Raw genomic sequence first — 20,599 nt, 5'->3', positions numbered from 1 at the left:
ATTTGATCAGAGTTTTCTCTTAGACTGGTAAATATTTACCAATATTTTGTGATTATAGTGAACCTAAGGAGAAAGAATGAAAAATTCATTCATTTATTCAACGAAGAGAATTTATTTCCTGGTCCTTTTTCCCCTCTAGTATTATTTACAAAGTGTTTAGAAAATAAGTTGCAAAGACACTTGTCTTGAGGACAGAGATTAAGACAATTAACAACAACAAAAAGAGAGCAGAGAATCTCAAGTAAACAGTGAGTAATTTACACAACTAGGAATTTACTACACTGTGTTACAGGATTCTATTAAATATTAAATAGAGGGAAAAAAGGAGATGAACTAATGTTAGCTTCGTGCTTTTTAAAAGTGTGAAGGGAGAAAATGATTTTTTAAAAAAATTATAGCTTTCTCTTTCACTAGTGGATCTATTTGAAATAGCACACGTAATACAAATACAAATAAGCAAAATCTCACAGCAAAATCATATACTTATTTTACAGTTAGAAAAACTGAGACAGTGAAGCAACAGCCTTTGTTTAATGTCCACTTTGTTCAGAGTACTATACTACCTATAAAACAAATTTAAAAAGCTTGAGACTAAAAGAAAAAAATACAATTCATATGTCAGAACACTCAAGGTTCTGTCTTACCACTATTATCACCATGCCATTTGAGGCACGGTGATGCAAGTGCTACTGTTGAGTGGGTTTAAGAAAAAAACATATTTTGAAAGAAACATTAAGAAAATCTCTAAATTAGAATTTATCAGGCAAGGTATAGCTTGACAATGTATGGTTAAATGTAGTGTGACTAATGATCAATGAGAATAAATGAAATTAAAATTTTTTTGGTAGACCTGAAAAAAATAGTTTCTTTGCCTTACTGACCATTTGGTTCTTTCAATTTACTCCTGCGTTGGGTTCGGGCATAAAGTACCACCTGCTGGACAATTTCCAGCTGCTCTTCAATGCGAGGAAAATGGAAGTCAGTGCATTCTTGACAAACTGTGGCAAAATCTAAGAGACACAAAAATTTACATGTAAACTTCAAAATTCAAGTTGTTAAATCTTGGGCTTTTACTTATAGACCAGGAACTCTAGCGCACACACACACACACACACACACACACACACACATAAAAGATGTATAATCCATCTCTCATACATCCATCTTCAATTAATATGTGAAATTAAGTACTTCAAAACTCTAAGATTTTGACCTCTGGCCAAGATGGCTGCCTTAATGAAAGTAGACACAACTTCCACATATTAGTATTAGTCCAAATAATGATCAAGAAATCCAATGAGAAATTATAGTATATATATTCTTCTACCATATATACTCCTCTAAACTTCAAGGTGATCATGCTGACTTGACACCAGGTGGGGAATATCTGCACATGCTTCTAGTTCTGGTCCCCTCAGACTAAAACACCCTTATTACATTGCTTTAAACTCTGGAATTCTGTAAGGTGGGTGCTATTATTATCATCCCTATTTTACAGCTGAGGAAACTGAGGCAAAGAGTTTAAGTGACTTGCCCAGGACCCCACAGCTGGGCTATATTTGAACTCAAGTCTTTCTAACTCTGGGCCCAGTGCTCCATTCACTGTGCCACCAGTTGTCTCAAGTGGAATAGAGGACTTTTGGGCATTTCTAATCAAAAGATCAGAGCTGAGCAAGAACTGTGAAATGCAGACATAAGACTCAGGAGAAGCCTAGAAAGAGAAGTTTGAGCAATTTGAAGGGTTATTATGATGATGTAATACTAATATTATAAATAGGAGGTGAAGAGACGAGTGTCCCCTCAAAACCTCAATGTCTCTATTGCTTCTGTGATGACTAACTTTGAGAGACTTGGCTCTTCTCAGCAATACAAGGTTCAAAGCCAGCTCCAAAGGACTCATGATGGAAAGAGCTATCTACATCCAGAGAAAGAATTACAGAGTCTGAATGCAGAGTGAGGAAAACTATTTGTTCTTTTTTTTTTTCTCTTCTTTTTTGGTTTTGTTTCTTCTTCCTCATGATTCATTTCATTCGTCATAATTCTTTACAACTTGACAATTGTGTAAATAAGTTTAGTGCGAAGGTATGTGTAGAACACATATCAGATTCCATGCCATCTTGGCGGGGAGGGAAAGAAAATTTGGAACTCAAAAACTTGTGAAATGGAGTGTTGTAAACTAAAAATGAAAAACCTGAAAAATAAAAAAAATAAGAGACGTTAAAAAAACCCTCAATGTCTCCAAAGGGTACTGAGAGGATTAAATAAGAAAATGGAACACAGGGAGTGAATTAGTTCTGTTCTGAGAGTTTTAAGAGTGGAAAGAGAAGGAAAAGTAAGAGTAATACAGTGGTATAGAAAGGAGGAAAAAAGGAGTAGAACTTGCTATTTATAATTGGGATGTATAAGAAACGAAGCATATAAACATGAAGGAGGGAGAAGAGGGGGTGGGCAGCAGATGAACTTCATTCTTATTTGAAAAAGACAAAGGACAGTTTAACACACATACAAACAGAATGAAGCAGAAATATAACAAACTTAACAGGGAAACAAACAAGAACAGAGGTGGAGTTAAGAGGGATGATAATCCCAGGAAGGAAATATTTAAAAAGATGATGAAAGTGGGACTCAAAGAGATATGAGAAGACACCTCCAACCTAATACTTTATGGAGAGGGGAGGTCAATAGGTGCTACACGCTGCACATATTTTGGACTTTTTCAATGTATTGATGGGCTGTGCTAACTTTTCCCCCTTTTCCGAAAGATACTATTTGTTATATGAAATGGCTCTCTCTGGAAGAAGAAAAAGGAAGGATATATGGGATCTATGGTGATGTAAGAAGCAGAAAATATCAGTAAAAACTCACTTAAAAAAAGAACAGGAAAAAAGAAAAAGGTAGGGCTGGCCCTGCTGGAGTAGGAATCAAATTGTCTTCAAATTCTAGAAAAAAAAAGAAAAAATGATGGATTTTGCTTGTTGCAAGCAAAATAAACTTTCTTGTCCTAGAGTGGGGATTAAATAGAAGGGAAAAAAAGAGAAAAGAACTAGAGCTTTCCATCATTTCAGGGAAAAGTTGAACAAATGGTGGTATATGAACTTAATTGAATATTATTATTTGTAAGAAATGATGAAATGGATGATTTTAGAGAATCCTGGGTAGTGTGAACTGAGGGAAAGTGAAGTGAAAACCAGGAAAACAATTTATAATAATAAGATAATAAGAACGTAAGGAAACACACCTCTGAAAGACCTAACAACTCTTTGATCAACCATGTCTCCAGAAGACCTATGTGGAAGCATGTCACATACCCCTCCTGACAGAGAAGTGATACACTCAAGGTGCAGAAAGAGATATATATATATATTTCAAGGCACTTCCACTGTGAGGATTCATTTTGCTTGACTACACTTAATTTGTTAAAAGGGCTCCCCCTGTCCCTACAAGGGCTCCCCCTGTCCCTACCTTTTTAAATTGGGGTAGGGAGAAAAGGGGAGTTACCCAAAAGAGTTTAAATGCATAGAAGAAAAGAGAAGAAGTTCAGAAAGAGGCACAGACAAGCAGGGCAGTTTTTAAAGTAACATGGGAAATGCATTATATACTTTTTTTTTAAAAGCAATTGGTATGAAATAAGAGAAACATAGCTTCCTATACAATCCTCTTTTTGTGTTCTATTGCATTTTTGATTTTTTTTTTGGAGAGGATTTAAGTTTAGAATTTAAAGAAACTGTTAAAAATCTATGATTTTATCAATAGGGATGTTCCTTCTCCCTATGAGGACTGAAGCCTCTTTATACCTTACTTGATGGCTTAATGTGCCATCAAAATGTGTCATGAAAAAGTCATTATATGGTGGTCAACTCTTTATCTAAGTTCTTTCTTGGACAGTGGTTAAGCTGCCTGGACCTCAATTCAATCAACAAACATTTATTAAGTGCCTACAATTTTGTCAGGCACTGTACTAAGTATCAGGGATACAAAGACAAATATGAAGCTCCCTGTCCTCAAAGACCTTATAGTCTAAGGAGAGAGACAACATATACACATAAAATACATAGAAGATGATCATTCAAGAAAGGAGATATTCAAGGACAAAGAGAGACAAAGGAAAGAAGTTGTATATGATTCTAAATTTCTTCAAATACTAGTTACCCTTTAAATGATTACAATTCAGCTTAAAAAGTAGGGAGAGTACATGAAGGTTCTTAAAAATGGCATATTGAACTCTAGTAGGCCTGACAGCTTTTTTAAAAAAAGTTACATTCTCAGATATGTTTAATTTAACCCATTTAAAAATGAACTGCTACTCTAGGTGTAGTAGATGGTGTGCTGGAGTTAGAATCAGGAACATACAAATTCCTGGGCAGCTAGATGGTGCAGTGGTAGAATGCCAGATCTGGAATCAGAAAGACTTATCTTTCTGAGTTCAAACCTGGCCTCAGACATTCACTAGCTGCGTGAGCCTGTGTACTGATAATGTATTTTTTGCTTAATTCGAAGATCTCTCCCATCCATTAATAGGCCCATGTGACCTGCTTACATCACAGGAAGCCTAAGTCACATGTGGTGGGAGGAGCTTGCTGAACAAGTGGAACAAAAAGAGTGGAGTAGAAAATAGTCAGAGCAGTTAGACCTGAGGGAGAGAGAAGAGGCAAGCATCTTGTTGTGAGTGTTTTGTTTGTGGGAAGGCCCCAGCAGGGGGAATAGAGCTGCTCTCTGTAGTAATAATGTGTTGTAACTTCTTCTTTGCTATGATGGATTCGGTTTACTGGTGTTGGGATTTGGCTTTCTGGTGTCTGAATAAATGTTTTGCTTCTGTCTTCTATATGGAGAGTCTGTTATATTTTGCGATTCAGAACCACGCTGGCATACTCTTAACAACAGCAACCGTTGTGAATATTGCCTTGGTGATGCACTCTGGGTAAGTCACTTCACCCTGTTTGCCTCAGTTTCCTCATTCATAAAATGAGCTGGTGAAGAAATGGCCAACCACTCCAGTATCTTTGCCAAGAAACCCCCAAATGGGGTCACAAAGAGTTGGACATGATTGAAATGAAACAACAACAACAAATAAGTTTGAATCCTGCTCCCAGATACGTGGGAACTATTTTAAGTCACTTAAATAATAAAATCTCTATTACTTTATTTAAAATAACTTTTATTGATACCTTTTGTTTTCATATCACAATCATTGGACCTCCTCCCTTTCCCCCAACTGGGAATTGAACCCTCCCTTGTAAAAAAGGAAGAGCTAAAAATAAAATCACATACATTGACCTGACCGTATATGACAATGGATGCAATATTCTGCCACACCGTTCCTTACCGCCCTGCTCAGAGAAGGGATGTATGTTCATTATTTTTTCCCTAGGATCAAGACTGACCAAGACTCGTTATCATAGTTACTCAGTTATAGCTCTCTATTAGTGTTCTTTTCACTTACACTCTTGTAGTCTGGGCACTGGTCCAGAGCCTCACAGATGAGTTAGAGCTGGCAGGGAGCTTAGAAATCATTAAATCCAATCCCCTAATTTCATAGATGATGTAACTGGGACACAGAGAGTCTGAATGTCTTGCCTGTGGTCAAAAAACAGTAAATGGCTGGGATTCTAACTAATGCTCTCTGATTTCAAATCCCAGTCCTTTCTTTTGTTCAGCTTTACATAAGCCATTTTATCTTGAGGTGCCTATTTTCATTGTTAATTATACTATAATTTCATTATTAACCAATAAATCATTATCAACCAATATAATCGAAGTATAACAGAACTTTGATAGGGAAAGCAGAAAAATGAATCAAAAGCAAGCTGTTAACAGAGAAGCATGAAATCTGTGCTAAATAACTGCTTTAGTTCTTGGTGTATTGTTTTGTTCACTGAGATATGTGTTACATGAAAAAAAAAAGATTTCTGAAAAAGGTATATAAGAAGACATTTAATAAACAGAATGAGATTATTTGAAATGGGATCAACCCACCTCTTTTAATACCGCTGTATGAATTGATACGATTATCCACCAATAAAACGAGGCCACAGAGAGATGCTGAATAGAGTGAGAGTGCCGTCTGCAGCCGATGGAGTTTTACGCCACTACGATGATTTCGTTTGTGTTTACAGAAATCTAACACGTCTGCTCTCAGCAATCTCAAATTATGCATGGTCTTCAGCTGGGCTCCTAGAGGTAAGAAACAGTCCCACAATTATATGCATGCATATTTTAAATTAATTTTATCTTGAACTTGATAAACAAGCAAACAACAACTTGTCCATGTACAAAGAACAGAAAAGGATGCCACACGCCGTCGGTGACACAACAGAAACCCAGAATAAGGCTTGTATTAAAACTAACGAAAGGGGCTTGGTCTGTACTGTAGCCTTCACTTTAATAGCTAATTGTACATGCTTAATAATTTCGTATGCCAGATGACTGATGATGTTAGAATGATGATGATGATGAGCACTATCATCTATAAAGGCACATACGTACTATGGGCCAGGCGCTGTGTTAAACATTTTAAAATTGTCATCTCGTTTGATCCTCACAACAACCTTGGAAGGTAACTGCCATTACTGCCTCCATTTCACAACTGAGAAACCTGAGGCAAAAAGAGGTTGAGTGACTCACCCAAGGACACACAGCTAGTAAGTTTCTGAGGCCACATTTGAACTCGGTTCTTCCTAATTCCAGGCCCAGCGTCCTGTCCAATGAGCCACCTAGCAGCCTCAAGACTAACAGGTTTCCTTGGGCCAGTAGGCAATTTGTATTTAAAGAGTGAGTAAAAAAAATGCACTGGGTTAACTTGCCAAATAGTCTTATTCTTATAAAAACACACAAAATAAATTATTGTAATTATTATGGCACTAAGTTATTCACTTACCTAAGTGAATGGTAAAGCTTTCTTCTAATTTCCTCTGATCTTCATAAATTCTCCCATTTGCTTCTACGGATTCTCTGAACTGACTGGGCTGAACTTTAATTTCTTCACTGAAATATATTTTTAAAAAGGTTATTGGGGGCAGCTAGGTGGTGCAGTGAGTACAGCACTGGCCCTGGAGTCAGGAGGACCTGAGTTCAAATTCGGCCTCAGACACTTGACACGCTTACTAGCTGTGTGACCTTGGGCAAGTCACTTAACCCCAATTGTCCTGCATTGCCCCCTCAAAAAAAACCCCAAAAAGGTTATTGGCAAGTTCTAAACAAAAGCACTTTTGAAAATGAAATGAGAAAAAACTGAACAACTGAAAAGGAATATTTAACTTATCTCCAACCTAAGCCTTACTGTACCCATGGAACCAAAACAGGACTACAATAAGTTCTAATTTAAAACATTCAATACTTTTATACGCAAATATAAATGAGGCAATACTAGTCTTAAATGTTGCAATTTTCATTAAAAATGTGCATAACTAAAATTGTCTAATAGTTTGCTTTACAAAAGAACTCCTGATTTTTTTTTCTTTTTCTTTTTTGGAGGGGAGAAGGGAAGGCAATTGGGGTTAAGTGACTTGCCCAAGGTCACACAGCTAGTCAGTGTGTCAAGTGTCTGAAGCTGAATTGGAACTCAGGTCCTCTTGACTCCAGGGCCAGTGCTCTACTCACTGTGCCACTTAGCTGCCCCATGAACTCCTGACTTCTTAGTGGGTTCTTTCAATACATTTAAAATATGACACATTTAAAAATTATAAAAAACATGGACATTTTTCTTTCTTAAATTTTATTTTTCAATTAACAAGCATTTTCTTTTCTCTCCCTCAAACACCTCTCTCCAACTTAGAGAAAAAAGTAACAAGTATGCGTAGTTAAAAAAAAAGTTACCACAATTGTTCCCATCCCAAAATAGGAACTTTTCAAGAAAACATGTTGCATATAATGAGAACATGCCTGCCAGGTATTCTATCTGATTAAACTAACCAAGTCCTTTTCTGATGTCTCTCCACAGTGTGGAGGCCTTGTTTGTTAGGGCAGTGGAAGCTCTGGCAGGTTCTATCATGCTGGAAAATCTTTGAGGATAGCCCTGGCAACTCATGGAGTCTATTTTATGAGGACTAATCTAGCTAATAAGCAAGAAGCACATATTTTGGCCTTGGCAACCTCTGAAAACAAAGGAAATTTAAAACAGCCCTCTGACCTATGCTGGCCATGGTATCACAGTGGTGTGAAAGGGGGTAAAGGGTTCTAAAAATCAGTTTTCAGACCATCAATAAATTTAAATTTGATGATAGGTATTCTAAATGTGAGATATTTATCCCATAACCAGTACAGAGGCATACTACTAGAAGTCCTGAATCATGTATATCTTGATATTCTTGCTATAAGTGAAAACAAAAGGAGGAGATGCAGCTTAACAAGATGGCTCATAGGTTCTCCTTGGAAAAGCGAAGAAAAGAGTTGGCAGGGTGGGCTTTAACATATGCCCAGGACAACAAGAAACAGTATTTATAGGCTATTTGGTCATCACCTATTTCAGCACTAATGATAAACATCTGAAATATCCACCATAAAAATAATTGCAGTTTATGAAAATACGCGGTTTCAATGATTCCAACGAGGAAATCACAAAGAGAATTAGGAGGAAAAAATGGGATGTATTTGATGCAAAAGCACAGGAAACTTACCAACCAATTAAAATTTCAAAAGAAATGCAAAGAAGATGGAAGCGAGGACAGATATGACTATAAGAGCATGGTACAATCTTGTAAAAATACTGTCGAGAATGCTAAAGCTCAGAAGGGGGTGAAGCTAGTAAAGGAAGCTAAAAGAAGACCAAAGGAGGGATAAGACCTTTGCCTGGAGTAGATGGGAAAACGATAACTGACTCCGTAGAGAGAAGGCAAAGACGCTTTTTATGCTTAATTATTATTTTACTTTTGTTTTCTCAGCTAAGAAGAATGAACTTTTTCCTGGAAATGGCAAAACAAAAATGACTAACAGGGAGCTGAATGTATTATTAAGAAGGAGGAAATCAAAATGAATTGTTTCTGGGAAATTACAAACCTCTTTACTGACCCGAGTTTCCCATGAAAGCAAAGGCTCGCTTTTTAAATACTAACATTTTACCAATGTTGCTATATGGCAGTGAGACGTAGAACTGTATTGTCTCCAGAGAACTAAAAATGAGTATCACTCAGAAGGCAAAAGAGAGGCCACCAATGAGAAACTCTGAAGAAAAGGAATAAAAGATGTTATATCAAGGAATTGGATGATAGGAAAAGAAACAGGGATGGTCATAAGGAAGGAAGATGGGATGATAACGACTATCCAGAATGTTCCACTAGTATTCTTGCAACATCAGGAGAAAGAGAGGAAGGGATCCAGCACACTGGATAGACCCCATGTAGCAGAAGGGTTACAAGCTCTACTACTGGAAGGAAATCCCAAATCAACGAGATCATAGGTCCATCTGAATATTTGAGTAATAAAGTACTGAAATAAAACAACATACCTATCCTACTTGGTAGAAGTGAAATGAAAATATCTATAGCGGAAAAAAACCAGGCAAGTGTGGTGGAGGTTAAAGAGAGCGAAGAAATTGAGAACCAAAGTAAAAACCAGATTTCCCATCTGCCAGAACTGGGCTTTTATCATGCTTCAATATTATTTCTAAAGGACAAATTTTATACCAGTATTTCCCATCTCTGAGTTCAATACATGACAATCTATTACCATTTACTTCATAAAGTCAGTTGGTTTAGTAACATAAGCACTCCTACATGGGCATAGATTGAAGTCTTCATGTAGATTAAAAAAACAACAATCCTTCTAATATGTAGTAATGCACTGAGCACTGGACCTGGAGTCTGGAAACCTGTTTTCAAGTGTTACCTCTAATATTTACTAGCTGGGTGACTTTGGTTCTATTACTTCACCACTCCAAAACTCAGTTTCCTTAACCATACTACCATTTCACAAAGTGTGAGTCCTTATTTTGCCACTTCTGACCCTTGTGACTGTTACAGACAAGGACCAACTTAGGTAGAAGAGGTTTTACCATGGGAAGTGGTATACAGGATCAGGGAAGTGCTGGCCTCTGTATTCTGCTCTAGTCAGGCTACATCTGAAGCACTGTTTTCAATTTGGAAACACTGCATTTTAGGTAGAATGTTAAGAGGCTAGAGGGCATATAGAGGCCCTCCTCTATATGAGAATGATGCAGGGATCTAAGATTAAGCTATACGAGGATCAATTAAAGGAAGTGAAGGATATTTAGCCTGGAAAAGAGAAGACAGAAAAGATGATATCCATCTACAAGTAACTGTGAAACTATATGAAAGAGAAATTAGACCTGTTTTGTTTGGCCTCAGAAGACAGCAAGGCTAGGAGCAATGAGTGAAAACTGCCAACAGACAAAATGTAAGCCTGATGCGAAGAAAAAATTCCTATCAGGACTATGGATGCGATGTTTTGGAAGCTGCTGGATTTTCCTGCCTTGAAATGACAGATGACCATTTGTTAGGAATTCTTTTTCAGGAATGAGATGGTCTAAATCAGGGCTGTCCAAAATGTGGCCCACGGACTGCGTGCAGCCGGCAATGCGATATATGCAGCCCATCTGTAAGCATAAAAATTTACATAAATGTTTAAGTAAATGAAGCTGAGCTGCCACAGAGCTCTCACTAAGACGGCAAATCAAAATATATTGTCTATCGTTTCAATAAAAACCTAAGGTTGGACAGCCCTGGTCTAGATTGCCTCTAAGTTTCTTTCTAAATCTAAGATTCTGTGGTTCTTATTTCTGTGCCTGTTCTACTTTGGTAGAAAGGGAAGTATATTAGTTTTTTCAAATTGGTTTAGGGAGAATAATAACCCTGAAGTGACTGGTTTACTAACTAGAAGAAGTTGCCTTTTACACAATACTGTTTTATTGGAAACATCAGTTTTATAAAAGTAATCTGATTTTTGCTGAGTTTGTATAAATTCTAACCGATATTTAATAGGGGAAAAGGAAATACTGACAACTTGCTTCTCTCACTATTGTTTAAACATATTTTACAATATTTAAATATATTGTTTAAACATTTTTTATAGGATGAATTAGCCATTGCCCAAAATAATAATAAAAAGATCTTAGTTATGTAGCATTTTAAGGTTTATTAAGGATTTGGAGAACAGATCCTAATGTCAAATGAAGATGACAAACCACAGAATCTACACTGAAAGAGAACTAAGAGATAATATAAGTTCTACCTTACGTATGAAATCCTACTACAACATCTCCTTAAAAATGTGGTCATTTAGGCTCTACTTGAAGCCCTCCAACGACACTCCCTTCTAAGGTGATCCCTTCTTACTTTTGGATAGTTCTAATTGTTGCGAAGCTTTTCTTTATATAAAGCTAAAATCTGTTTCCCTGTAGCTTCCAGTCACTGGTCCTAATCCTGCCTTCCAGGGTTAAGCAGAACTAGTTTGTAGTACTGTCTCCAACTTAATTAGTACCTTTGATTAGATGATTAGACATACTAAAGAAAGGTTATAAAATGGCTAAATGTATAATAAATATATGCAACATTTTCCCATCAAACATACTTTTATAAAAATATATTTTATTAAATATCTCCCAACTACATTTTAAAAAACTTTTAACATTCATTTTTTACAGTTTTGAGTTCCAAATTCTCTCCCTCCCTCCTGTCCCTTCTTTTCCCCTTGAGTAAGCAAGCAATATGATATACACATCATAATATACTCTAAGATGAAATGATGTAATATAGTATTAATAGCCTTGCCAATTTAAATATCAATTTTTACTTTCTCTTTTTTGGCTTTATTCAGAATTACTATGATATTTAGGTGAAGCAACTATATGTTTTCTAGTAATGTTAGAAAACAAGTAAAAGGTGCCATAAAAATATTATTCTAAATTAATCTGCAACAATAAGGCTGTTCTAATGATTATTACGATCATCTATGAATGCCCTAAAAAGTAATATTAGAAAATGCATATATTCCAAAACTGCTGACATCAGATCTACACATTTTATTACCTCTTCCATCTCTTGATTTTTTTTAATCTGGAAAAAACTCACAAGTTGGAGGCAACAACCTTAAGAGCATCTATCAAGTTACTCCTTGCCTAAATGGAGATACAGTGTCCATCACTATTTTAGAGGTATGTAATTCCAATGTGAGTCACTACCAGACTCTGAGTCACTATCATTATTCAGAAAACATATGGAGAGGATACAAAGTATATTTGGGCAATTTGTCTCCTGGGTGAGGGACAACACTAGGCAAAAGCAGAAAGTAGGTGACTCTTATATCCCTTTCCAACTAATCCTCATCAAGTACTCAATCATGTTGCAAATATGGACCTTCTGTCAGAAGGAAGCAAAATGATAAACGATCATAATGAGGTTTAACACCCTCAGAAGACTGACACTTTAAAATAGGAACCTCATAAAATACAATGCTAAGCTCAAAGGAAAGAACACCATTCGGTTCATCTTAAAGTATATTAGAAATTAATTTTCGATGAAATAGTACCTAAAACAGAAATATTGAGATGGGATCCTTTTTATCTCCCTATATATCACAGTAGGTGTGCAATGCCTCACCCGTAAGAAAGACAGGCCCTGCCTCCCTCGTGCTCACTGATCTTTAAATAGGCGATGACATTTACATCCCAAAATAGCAACTCTTGGGGATGTCATTTCACTTCTAATCACTGACAAATGACCTGACTTTGTTCTGCATGGAAATATGAAAACATGGGTAAGGGGCCAATTTTAGAAGATAAAAATACCGAGCAGACAAAGATTAGATTAGAAATTATTTGTATACAAAGTGACTATATGAACTAGAAGCATATAATTATCTCTAAGTGTATACAGTATATATCTGTACACAGAAACAAGACACTACTCTTTTGCATTTTGAGTAAACATCTAATTCAATGTATCCTGGCAGCTTAAAAAAAAAGTGAAAATAGCTTTAGCAGCTTGAAAAAATAGCTTAAGAGAAAAAAGTATGAGGCCAAGAGGTGACACGGGATATCATTTGTATTATGACTAGTCATATTTTAAACTAACTTAGGGGCAAACCAATTTAAAAGGAAAAAGTGAGATACGGAAGACAAGTGGCATTAAGGTTTATGGATTTAAAATGTTTTTGAAGCTTTTTTCAAAAACAAACAAACAAACAACAAACCAAACATGTCAATAACCCAAAAGCTGTTTAAAAAGAAAAAACACAATTATCTTGAAATTCCACCTCTAACTCAAGGATCTCTACAATCAAAAGGACATTTTCTCTAAAAGACTCAATTTATTTACTGGCTTAGTTAACAACAATAAATGCTTAATATTTCAGATGATTAATACCTGATGGATTTGTTGTTTGGATTTTTTAGGTCTTGGTGAAGTTTTATTACCCATTCCTGATATTCCTGTTTTTGGATAGCAGTCGACTGTTTTAGCTCACTGGTCCATTTGTTCTCTAAGACCTAATAACAGTATCCAGGATAATTAATTTTACTTTAAAAGGAAAACATAAAATACAATTACATGAATGAAAGTCATTCCTTTTTACTTACCTGTTGGGATTCAAAGTGTTGAGCAGCCAATGAATTCACATCCTGATCTGTTAACGACTTACCCAGTTCCTGCATTACTTTATCCATTTCTGCACCTTGCCTAAAGACAGGGAGGAACCCAAAATCAGTTGAGGTAGCAAACCTTCTAGTCTGAGCCCTAGTGCAGAAGTCAAAAGACTTAATTCCAATTTCTTACAGCTACCTGTGCACTTTAGCAGCTTCAACTGTTTTTATTTCCCCATCTGCAAAATGAAGATACTTGTTATCCTCTTACCTCCCAGGAAGGAAGAACTGCTTTGTTAGAAAAATCACTGTGAGATATTTGAAGAGAGAGGCACAAAGCTGATACTGATGATTCTGTAAGTTATCACAAACTTTGCTTAGGAGGGAGATTTGCATCTGAAATTAATGTATGAGAGATTCAAATCTAATAGACTTTTCACTAGAATTTCAATAGAGAATTCTTATTACAAAAGCACAATGCTTTTTACATCTACAGATTTCTTGAAGCATACTCCCTGCAAGCTATGTTTAAAATACATTTGTTATATAGGTTAAAGCAACTTTTTGACCATCAGGCAGATACAAGGAAGTATGGGACCCAGAGGACTTAGATGCAAATGAGACATTTAACCTCCCTGAGTGTTCATTTCTTTATTTCTAAAAAGAAGGGTTTAGACTAGAGGACCTTTAAGTTTCCTTCCAGGATTGAGAATAAAGGTAAGAAACTGAAATCCAAAGGGATACAGGATGTGTTTTTCTCACTGCTACCCACTGAAGGCCTGAGATGCAAAAGAGGAAGATTAATCTGGGAAGAGACTAGCTGGCTAGGAAGATGCTTTCTAAAAATGGGATTTGGATGTTGGGACCACAGCTTAAAAAAAAGGAACAGAAGACTGAAGGCCAGAGATAAAGTACATTTAACAAAGATCAGTGGGAGTGTATTTCCCAGGGTTTGGCAAATTTAATCAAAAGGACTTTGAACTAAAATAAATGAGAGATTACCTAGGTATGGTCCCCAAGCCAGATATCATAGAGAGAAGCTTCAATGAAGAAAAAGGAGCAACTGAGAAATTGAGAAGTTCTTAGGGTTTGATAAAAGTCAAAAAACATTCACTAATAATATCTACAGCCTCTAACGTATATACAGAAATGCTCCAAGTTTAGGCAATAAACAAGAAAAGCTAAAGTTCTAAAGCAAGTAGGCAAATTTAATTTCACAGGTATCAGAGATTTGGGGCATGAACCCCATGGCTGGACTATGGTTCTAGATAGATGTGTCTTAATGAAAAGAGATCAAAGGGGAGGAATGAGGAAGAACTGTACATTTAAAAGATTAGCTAATGTGAGGAAATCCAGAAGCCCAAAAGAAATATGATAGCATTTTGGATGAAAGTATCTAAAAATGTCTTTACTAGCCTTAGTGATACTTTCAACTTTCAAAAAGTGGAGGGACCAACAAGGGAAAATTCTATTCTGCATGTGATTCCCACTAAAAAGGAGAAACCACTTAATGGGGTAAAAATGATGGGAATCCTGAAGGAAACTGACCATTCCATCTCAAGAATTTGGGATAGAAGAGAAGAAATCTGGGCACAGTTTCACATGTACCACAGATTTAGAGAAAGCAGATTTCAAAAGGTTCAAAAGAAAGATTGTAGGAAAGGTGGATGCTCAAGAATGAAATTCTGAAGACGCAAGGAAAAACAAATCTAGTAGGGAGGGAATTCATCAAATAACTTAAGACAGAAGCCAAGTAACAGAGAATAACAATTAATAGCTAACACTTACCTAGAGCTTTAAGGTGTGTAAGGTGCTTTATAAAATTATGTCACTTTATCCTCATGACAACTATGGAGGTAGGTACTATTGTTATCATCGCTATTTTACAGATGAGGAAACTGAGGCAGGCAGAGGTTAAGTGACATAATGAATATAATAGTGGGGCAGCTGGTATGCATGGGAAGGAGAAATTGAACCCAGGTCCTCCTGACTCCAAGGCCAGCCCTCTATCCACTATGCCATGCTGTCTCTCTCTCACACACACACACCCCCTATTGTGCTTTCTAAAATACAGTTTCAATACCAATTAACATCTACTTAACTCTAACCCTCACACACTCCAAGGGCCTCCATTTCGACCTGTACCGGAATAGGAATCCCCTCTATAATATACCTGACAATCAGCTATCCCATGCAGTCTGCTTAAAGACTTTCAGTAACAGACAATTCCCTATTTCCTCTGATAGACACTTCTGGACAGCTCTAATTGTTAGGGATATTTCCTTACACTGAGGTGAAATTCACCTTTCAGTCTTCTCCCTATTTCCCTCAGTCTTACAAACCCTTGGAGACATGCTACATCATCATCATCATCTAGAAAATGTTACAAGATTTGCAAAGCAAACATATTGTCTCATTTAATCATCATGACAATACTGTGAGATAAATGCCACTGGACCTTCATTTTACAGATGAGGAATCTGAGACTGAGACAGCCTCAGTGACTTGCACAGGCACAAATGGTAATCCTGTCTGATGTAGGATTCAGCATCAGGTCTCCTGCCTCCAGGTCTGCTTCCACAGAACAAGCCCAGTGCCTCTTTCACACTGCAGACTTCACTTACTCTCTCAGTGGGTTAGACCACAGATTGCAGAACACTGCTAATGCACTGCTTCCTCACCTGGAGTCCCCTATGCTCACATGAACTCATGGGTGTGGCCAAAAAAGAAAAATCTGCAAAAAGGTTCGTTTGTTAAAGAGGTATTAATACTGATAGACAGATCTGGATGCAAAAATCACACTCATACACACAAATATACATGATACATGCTCCCCCTGGTGGATGATAAATGTTGTTGCAGTTTTGAAAGTTTAAAGAGAATTATTGAAAACAAAACTTTAATAAACAGAATTTAATTAAGATTCCCCAAACCTTTCTTCCATATTTAAATGGAAGACAGAAGTGCCAACAGTGTACAGTGGTCTGGTCGGTAGTATATTTAAAAGGAAAATCTAGAGCAGGTGTATCAAATTCAAAATGAAATGGGGATCACTAAACTGTTCATAAGGTTGCATACTAACTATATTCTGTTATAGTTTTATTTATTTTGTTAAATATTTCCCAAATCCATTTTAATTTGGTTCATGTGGCACTATGGGGTGTTGAAGGTTGTGTGTTTGGCTGGCCATAAAGATCAGAGAGAATGTCTTACTTTCATTTTAAGCACTAAATCTTTATCAATTTGACAGGTCAGGTTGGTTAACCCTAGTTTTGTGTAGTCCTTGAGATAAACATGAAGAAAAAAGAAATGAAACAGATATTGTGATTTAAAGTATTATTATATTCTTTTAAGCATATAAAGTGAAAGGCAGTGAGGTGTAATTGATAGAGTCAGCTTTAGAGTTGGGAAGACCAGGGTTCAAGTTCTGTTCTTACACATGCTAAATGTGTGGCCAGGGGTGATTTATTCAACTACACAGCATCCCAAACAACTAAGAGAAGCTGCAAAAAGAGTTGGTGACATATACCCAATAGGGGGAGTTTTGACACTGGCAATTCCTCATAGTGATGAAATCCTACATCCAGTCCCAAACCAAGAGACCTAAAGTGCTATTAAAATGAATAAATTGAAGAATAATGCAAAAATCTGTAGGTCCTATTTGGAATGGTAAATGGATTGTTAAATTTTGAAAAATAAGAACACAGAAAAGCTATTATAGCTCTTGGTCCAAGATACTGTGGACTCCTGCCATACAAAATCCTCCACTGTGTTACAGAAAAGTAATGTTGCGCCAGTGTTGTTAGTTGGGTACTTCCTTTTGCCCTTAACTCAAGGGCCGTATCAAAGTAAGGACTGCACTTAATTCTCCAAAGAAGTCAGAGCTAGTGAAAAAAATCCACAGAGGGAATGTCCTTTTACTTGTTAAATCACAAAAGGAAGTGTTCCTTATTTTATCATGAACCAAAATTGAGAGGAGATACCCATTTTTTCTTAAACCCATAGACCAGACAAAAAGAAAAACTCTTAGTTTTCTGGGAAGACAGATGTTACCCCAAAGTGTGTCCACATTACCCTTGTCCATTCTGGCATATAAGTCAAGGACTCAAACTCCAAGTTATGTACTTTTGCCTTTACTGTTGCTGAGAAATTTCTCCATCTTTTGAGCATTTCTCCATTTTTAAATTTCACACCTCATGGTGTAAGTTGGAAATCGTTCAGTTCAGACAATTGCCTGTTTTGGTAGGAGAAACTGGCCAAAAATCTCTCTCCATCAGAGTATTTATAAATTTAATTTTAAAGAAAGGGTCCCCGAGAGAGTCTGTTCAAATGTGGAATATCCTTTCTCCTCCGCAACACCATTATGGATCAGATGAGGTATGTGGGGACCCAGCTCCAATAACCTCTCCATCACAGAACTCTCCTAAGCTGAACTGCTCCCTAATTTGAACTCACAGGATTCTGAACTTCTGCTGAACACTCCCTCCTCTCTAGGTTTTCATGACACTGCTCTCTTGGCTCTATTTGACTGATCTTTTTCAGTCCTCTTGGCTGGTTCTTCTTCCAGGTCACCCCCACTAACCATGCATGTCTCCCAAGGGTTTGTCTTCGTCTCTCTTCTCTTCTACTATGTCAGAGATGTTTAATCTGGAGTCTGTGAACTCATTTAAAAAATATTTTGATTATTGTATTTCCTTTGTAATTCTATATATTTTATTTTATGAATTTAAAAGGGATCAATAGGCTTCATGAGATTGCCAAAGAAGTTGACACGAAAAAGGTTAGGAAGTCATGCTCTGTACTATTTCATATGGTAATTTCATCTGCTTCCATTGGTTCAATTATCTCCTCTATACAGATGCTCCTCAGATCTATTTATATAGCCTTTCTCTTTCTTTCTCTCTCTCTCTCTCTGCCCCCTTTCCTGATCAGTCTTGCAACACAAACTGCTTAATAGATATCTCAAAATCGATGCTATGTGAATATCCCAGTTGAACCTGGGACAGAAGGGTTTGTAACTTATAAAATTCTTAAACCAGAATATAAAATATTCACAGAATGAGTCTTAGTTTGAATTTAGGCCGGAAGAGGATTTTAGAGATCATCTAGTTCAGCTCCTTCATTTTACAGAGAGAGGGAAGATGTCACACAGAAAGCTGTCAGGATTCACATCCGTGTCCTCTGAGTCCACATTCAATGCTATTTGCACTAAACCATTTTCTCTGAACAAATATTTTACTTTCCAGGTCCTAACTTCAATCAGTCCTTCATTGTGTGTGCTCATAGCATCATATATGTGCATCTGGAAGGACTTCAGAAGTCATCCATTTTAACCCCCTTCTCATTTTTCTTGATGAGGCCCCCTTTGCTCTGCTGCAGGACTGAGGGGATGAGCATGAAGGAGTGGGCATTATTTTGAAATGAAGCTGATTTTTGTGACCCTGACTACCAAAGGCTGTTGTTGGTCAGGGGTAGCATTGTGGTGGGCCAGAACATTAGTGGAATTGGGATAGCTTGAGTTAATTCTCATCCCCCCCCACATACCCAGCTGGTATGGTTGTGAGCCAAGAGGTTGTAGAGCAGACCTAGGGTGGTGTAAATTAACTTTGTCCCAGGTAGGTTGACCTGGGACCTAGTTATGGGCCTTTCGCGTGAAGAGTATATAAAGATACCTTGAGGACTCTGAAGGGGTACCTTTCTTGGACTGCTTTTATCTCCTTGTGGAAGATGGTACAGATTTTGATTTTGTTCTTATCAGGAGCCACAAGGGTAAAAATTCCTTCTACTGAGCCAGACTGGCAACTTGTCTATAATTTATTGACTTAAGAGTGCCTATGGCACTCAGAGTTTAGAGATTTGCTCATAAGTTTACACATTATGTGTCAGAGGCAAGACCTGAACCTGGGCCTTCCTGATTCTAAGGCTGGCCCTCTATCCACTGCAACACACTGCTTCATTCTCATGACCTGAAAAATGGGAACACTTAGGGGAATTTAATTAATTTGTTTCTGAATGCAAGTACAGATTAGAGAACAATTTAAACAAACATTTCCCATAGTTTGGTTCATGTGACCATATTCCTGAAAAAGGTCAGGGAAAATAACGTACCAGAGCAAATAACCCTGGCAGTTTTCTTGCCACTGCATTTTGAGCTTCTCGATCCTTAGAAGCTTTGAAATCTGGTGAAGCTGATGTGTACCAGCTGACAAACGCATGGGCAAAAACTTATGCTGAGGTGAGAACAAAAGTCAGGCTATAATTTCCCTCCCCTCCCTCCTTCTGTTTAAACTAAGGATTGACAAGCTTAAAATGCAATCATTAATGGCATATTTGAGAGAAAACTACATAAATCTACAAGCACCTGCAAAATTAACTTCAACACCTGGTTTGAAATGACCCAGGAAATTATCTGCATTTATAAGAAGGAAGATTTTTCTTACTTACTGCTTCAATTTTCCAAAAGTTTATAAAATTCCTCCCCTGGACAAGTGCATCTAACTATACAATATGACAATTAAGCATAAGAAATGTTGAAATACCTTTCTCGTAATTTTTTTAGCTCCACATCTCTTTCCCCAATAAGTTCTGAGATACTAACAAAGTAATTGTGCTCCAAATTTAAGAGAGTTTCAGAGGCAGGGGAATGGATTAGGTCATGGTAGACATCTGCAAAATCTTCATCCCAGCTTGGCTCTTCAGGTCTTGCATGCTCTAATGTGGTCTACCAGATAAAAGAGACATAGGAGAAATCATGAGGAATATTTCCTTTTAAAATATAAAGCTGCAATTATACAAAAAAGCTTCTTTCCTCCCGATCACATGGTTCTTGTCCCAGTTTTCCCACAAATTTTCTTGTAAGTACATTGTGATACAAATGTACTCTAGATTTTCTATCTATTCTTTCATTCTTGATATATAACCAGTTCATGTCCCTTCCTGTCCATGTGTCTTTCATATTTATTTCCTTGAAAATAGCCTCAATCAGACCACATCTGAAAAATCATGTTCACATTGTAGGAAAATATGAGGTACGTTAGAGGTGGGGTACCAGGATAGTGAGGGGATTGGAAA

At 36.9% G+C, this 20,599-nt stretch overlaps 1 protein-coding gene across 1 annotated transcript in view; it reads right to left on the bottom strand.

The window, feature by feature from the left end:
• C5H12orf4 (chromosome 5 C12orf4 homolog) overlaps positions 1-20,599 on the bottom strand; it is a 52,873-nt gene that overhangs the window by 20,634 nt on the left and 11,640 nt on the right. The window contains exons 4-9 of the mRNA XM_036761508.1: positions 20,068-20,249; positions 13,526-13,625; positions 13,314-13,435; positions 6,875-6,981; positions 5,974-6,171; positions 882-1,010 (exon numbers count right to left, since the gene is read on the bottom strand). Of these exons, the coding sequence (XP_036617403.1) occupies positions 882-1,010; positions 5,974-6,171; positions 6,875-6,981; positions 13,314-13,435; positions 13,526-13,625; positions 20,068-20,249 (838 nt within the window). The remainder of the gene's footprint in view (positions 1-881; positions 1,011-5,973; positions 6,172-6,874; positions 6,982-13,313; positions 13,436-13,525; positions 13,626-20,067; positions 20,250-20,599) is intronic.

The sequence above is a fragment of the Trichosurus vulpecula genome, chromosome 5 (genome assembly GCF_011100635.1).
Source record: "Trichosurus vulpecula isolate mTriVul1 chromosome 5, mTriVul1.pri, whole genome shotgun sequence".
In the NCBI taxonomy this organism is placed as follows: Eukaryota; Metazoa; Chordata; class Mammalia; order Diprotodontia; family Phalangeridae; genus Trichosurus; species Trichosurus vulpecula.
Note: the sequence above shows the minus strand (reverse complement) of the source record. Positions and strands in the feature narration are given on the sequence as shown.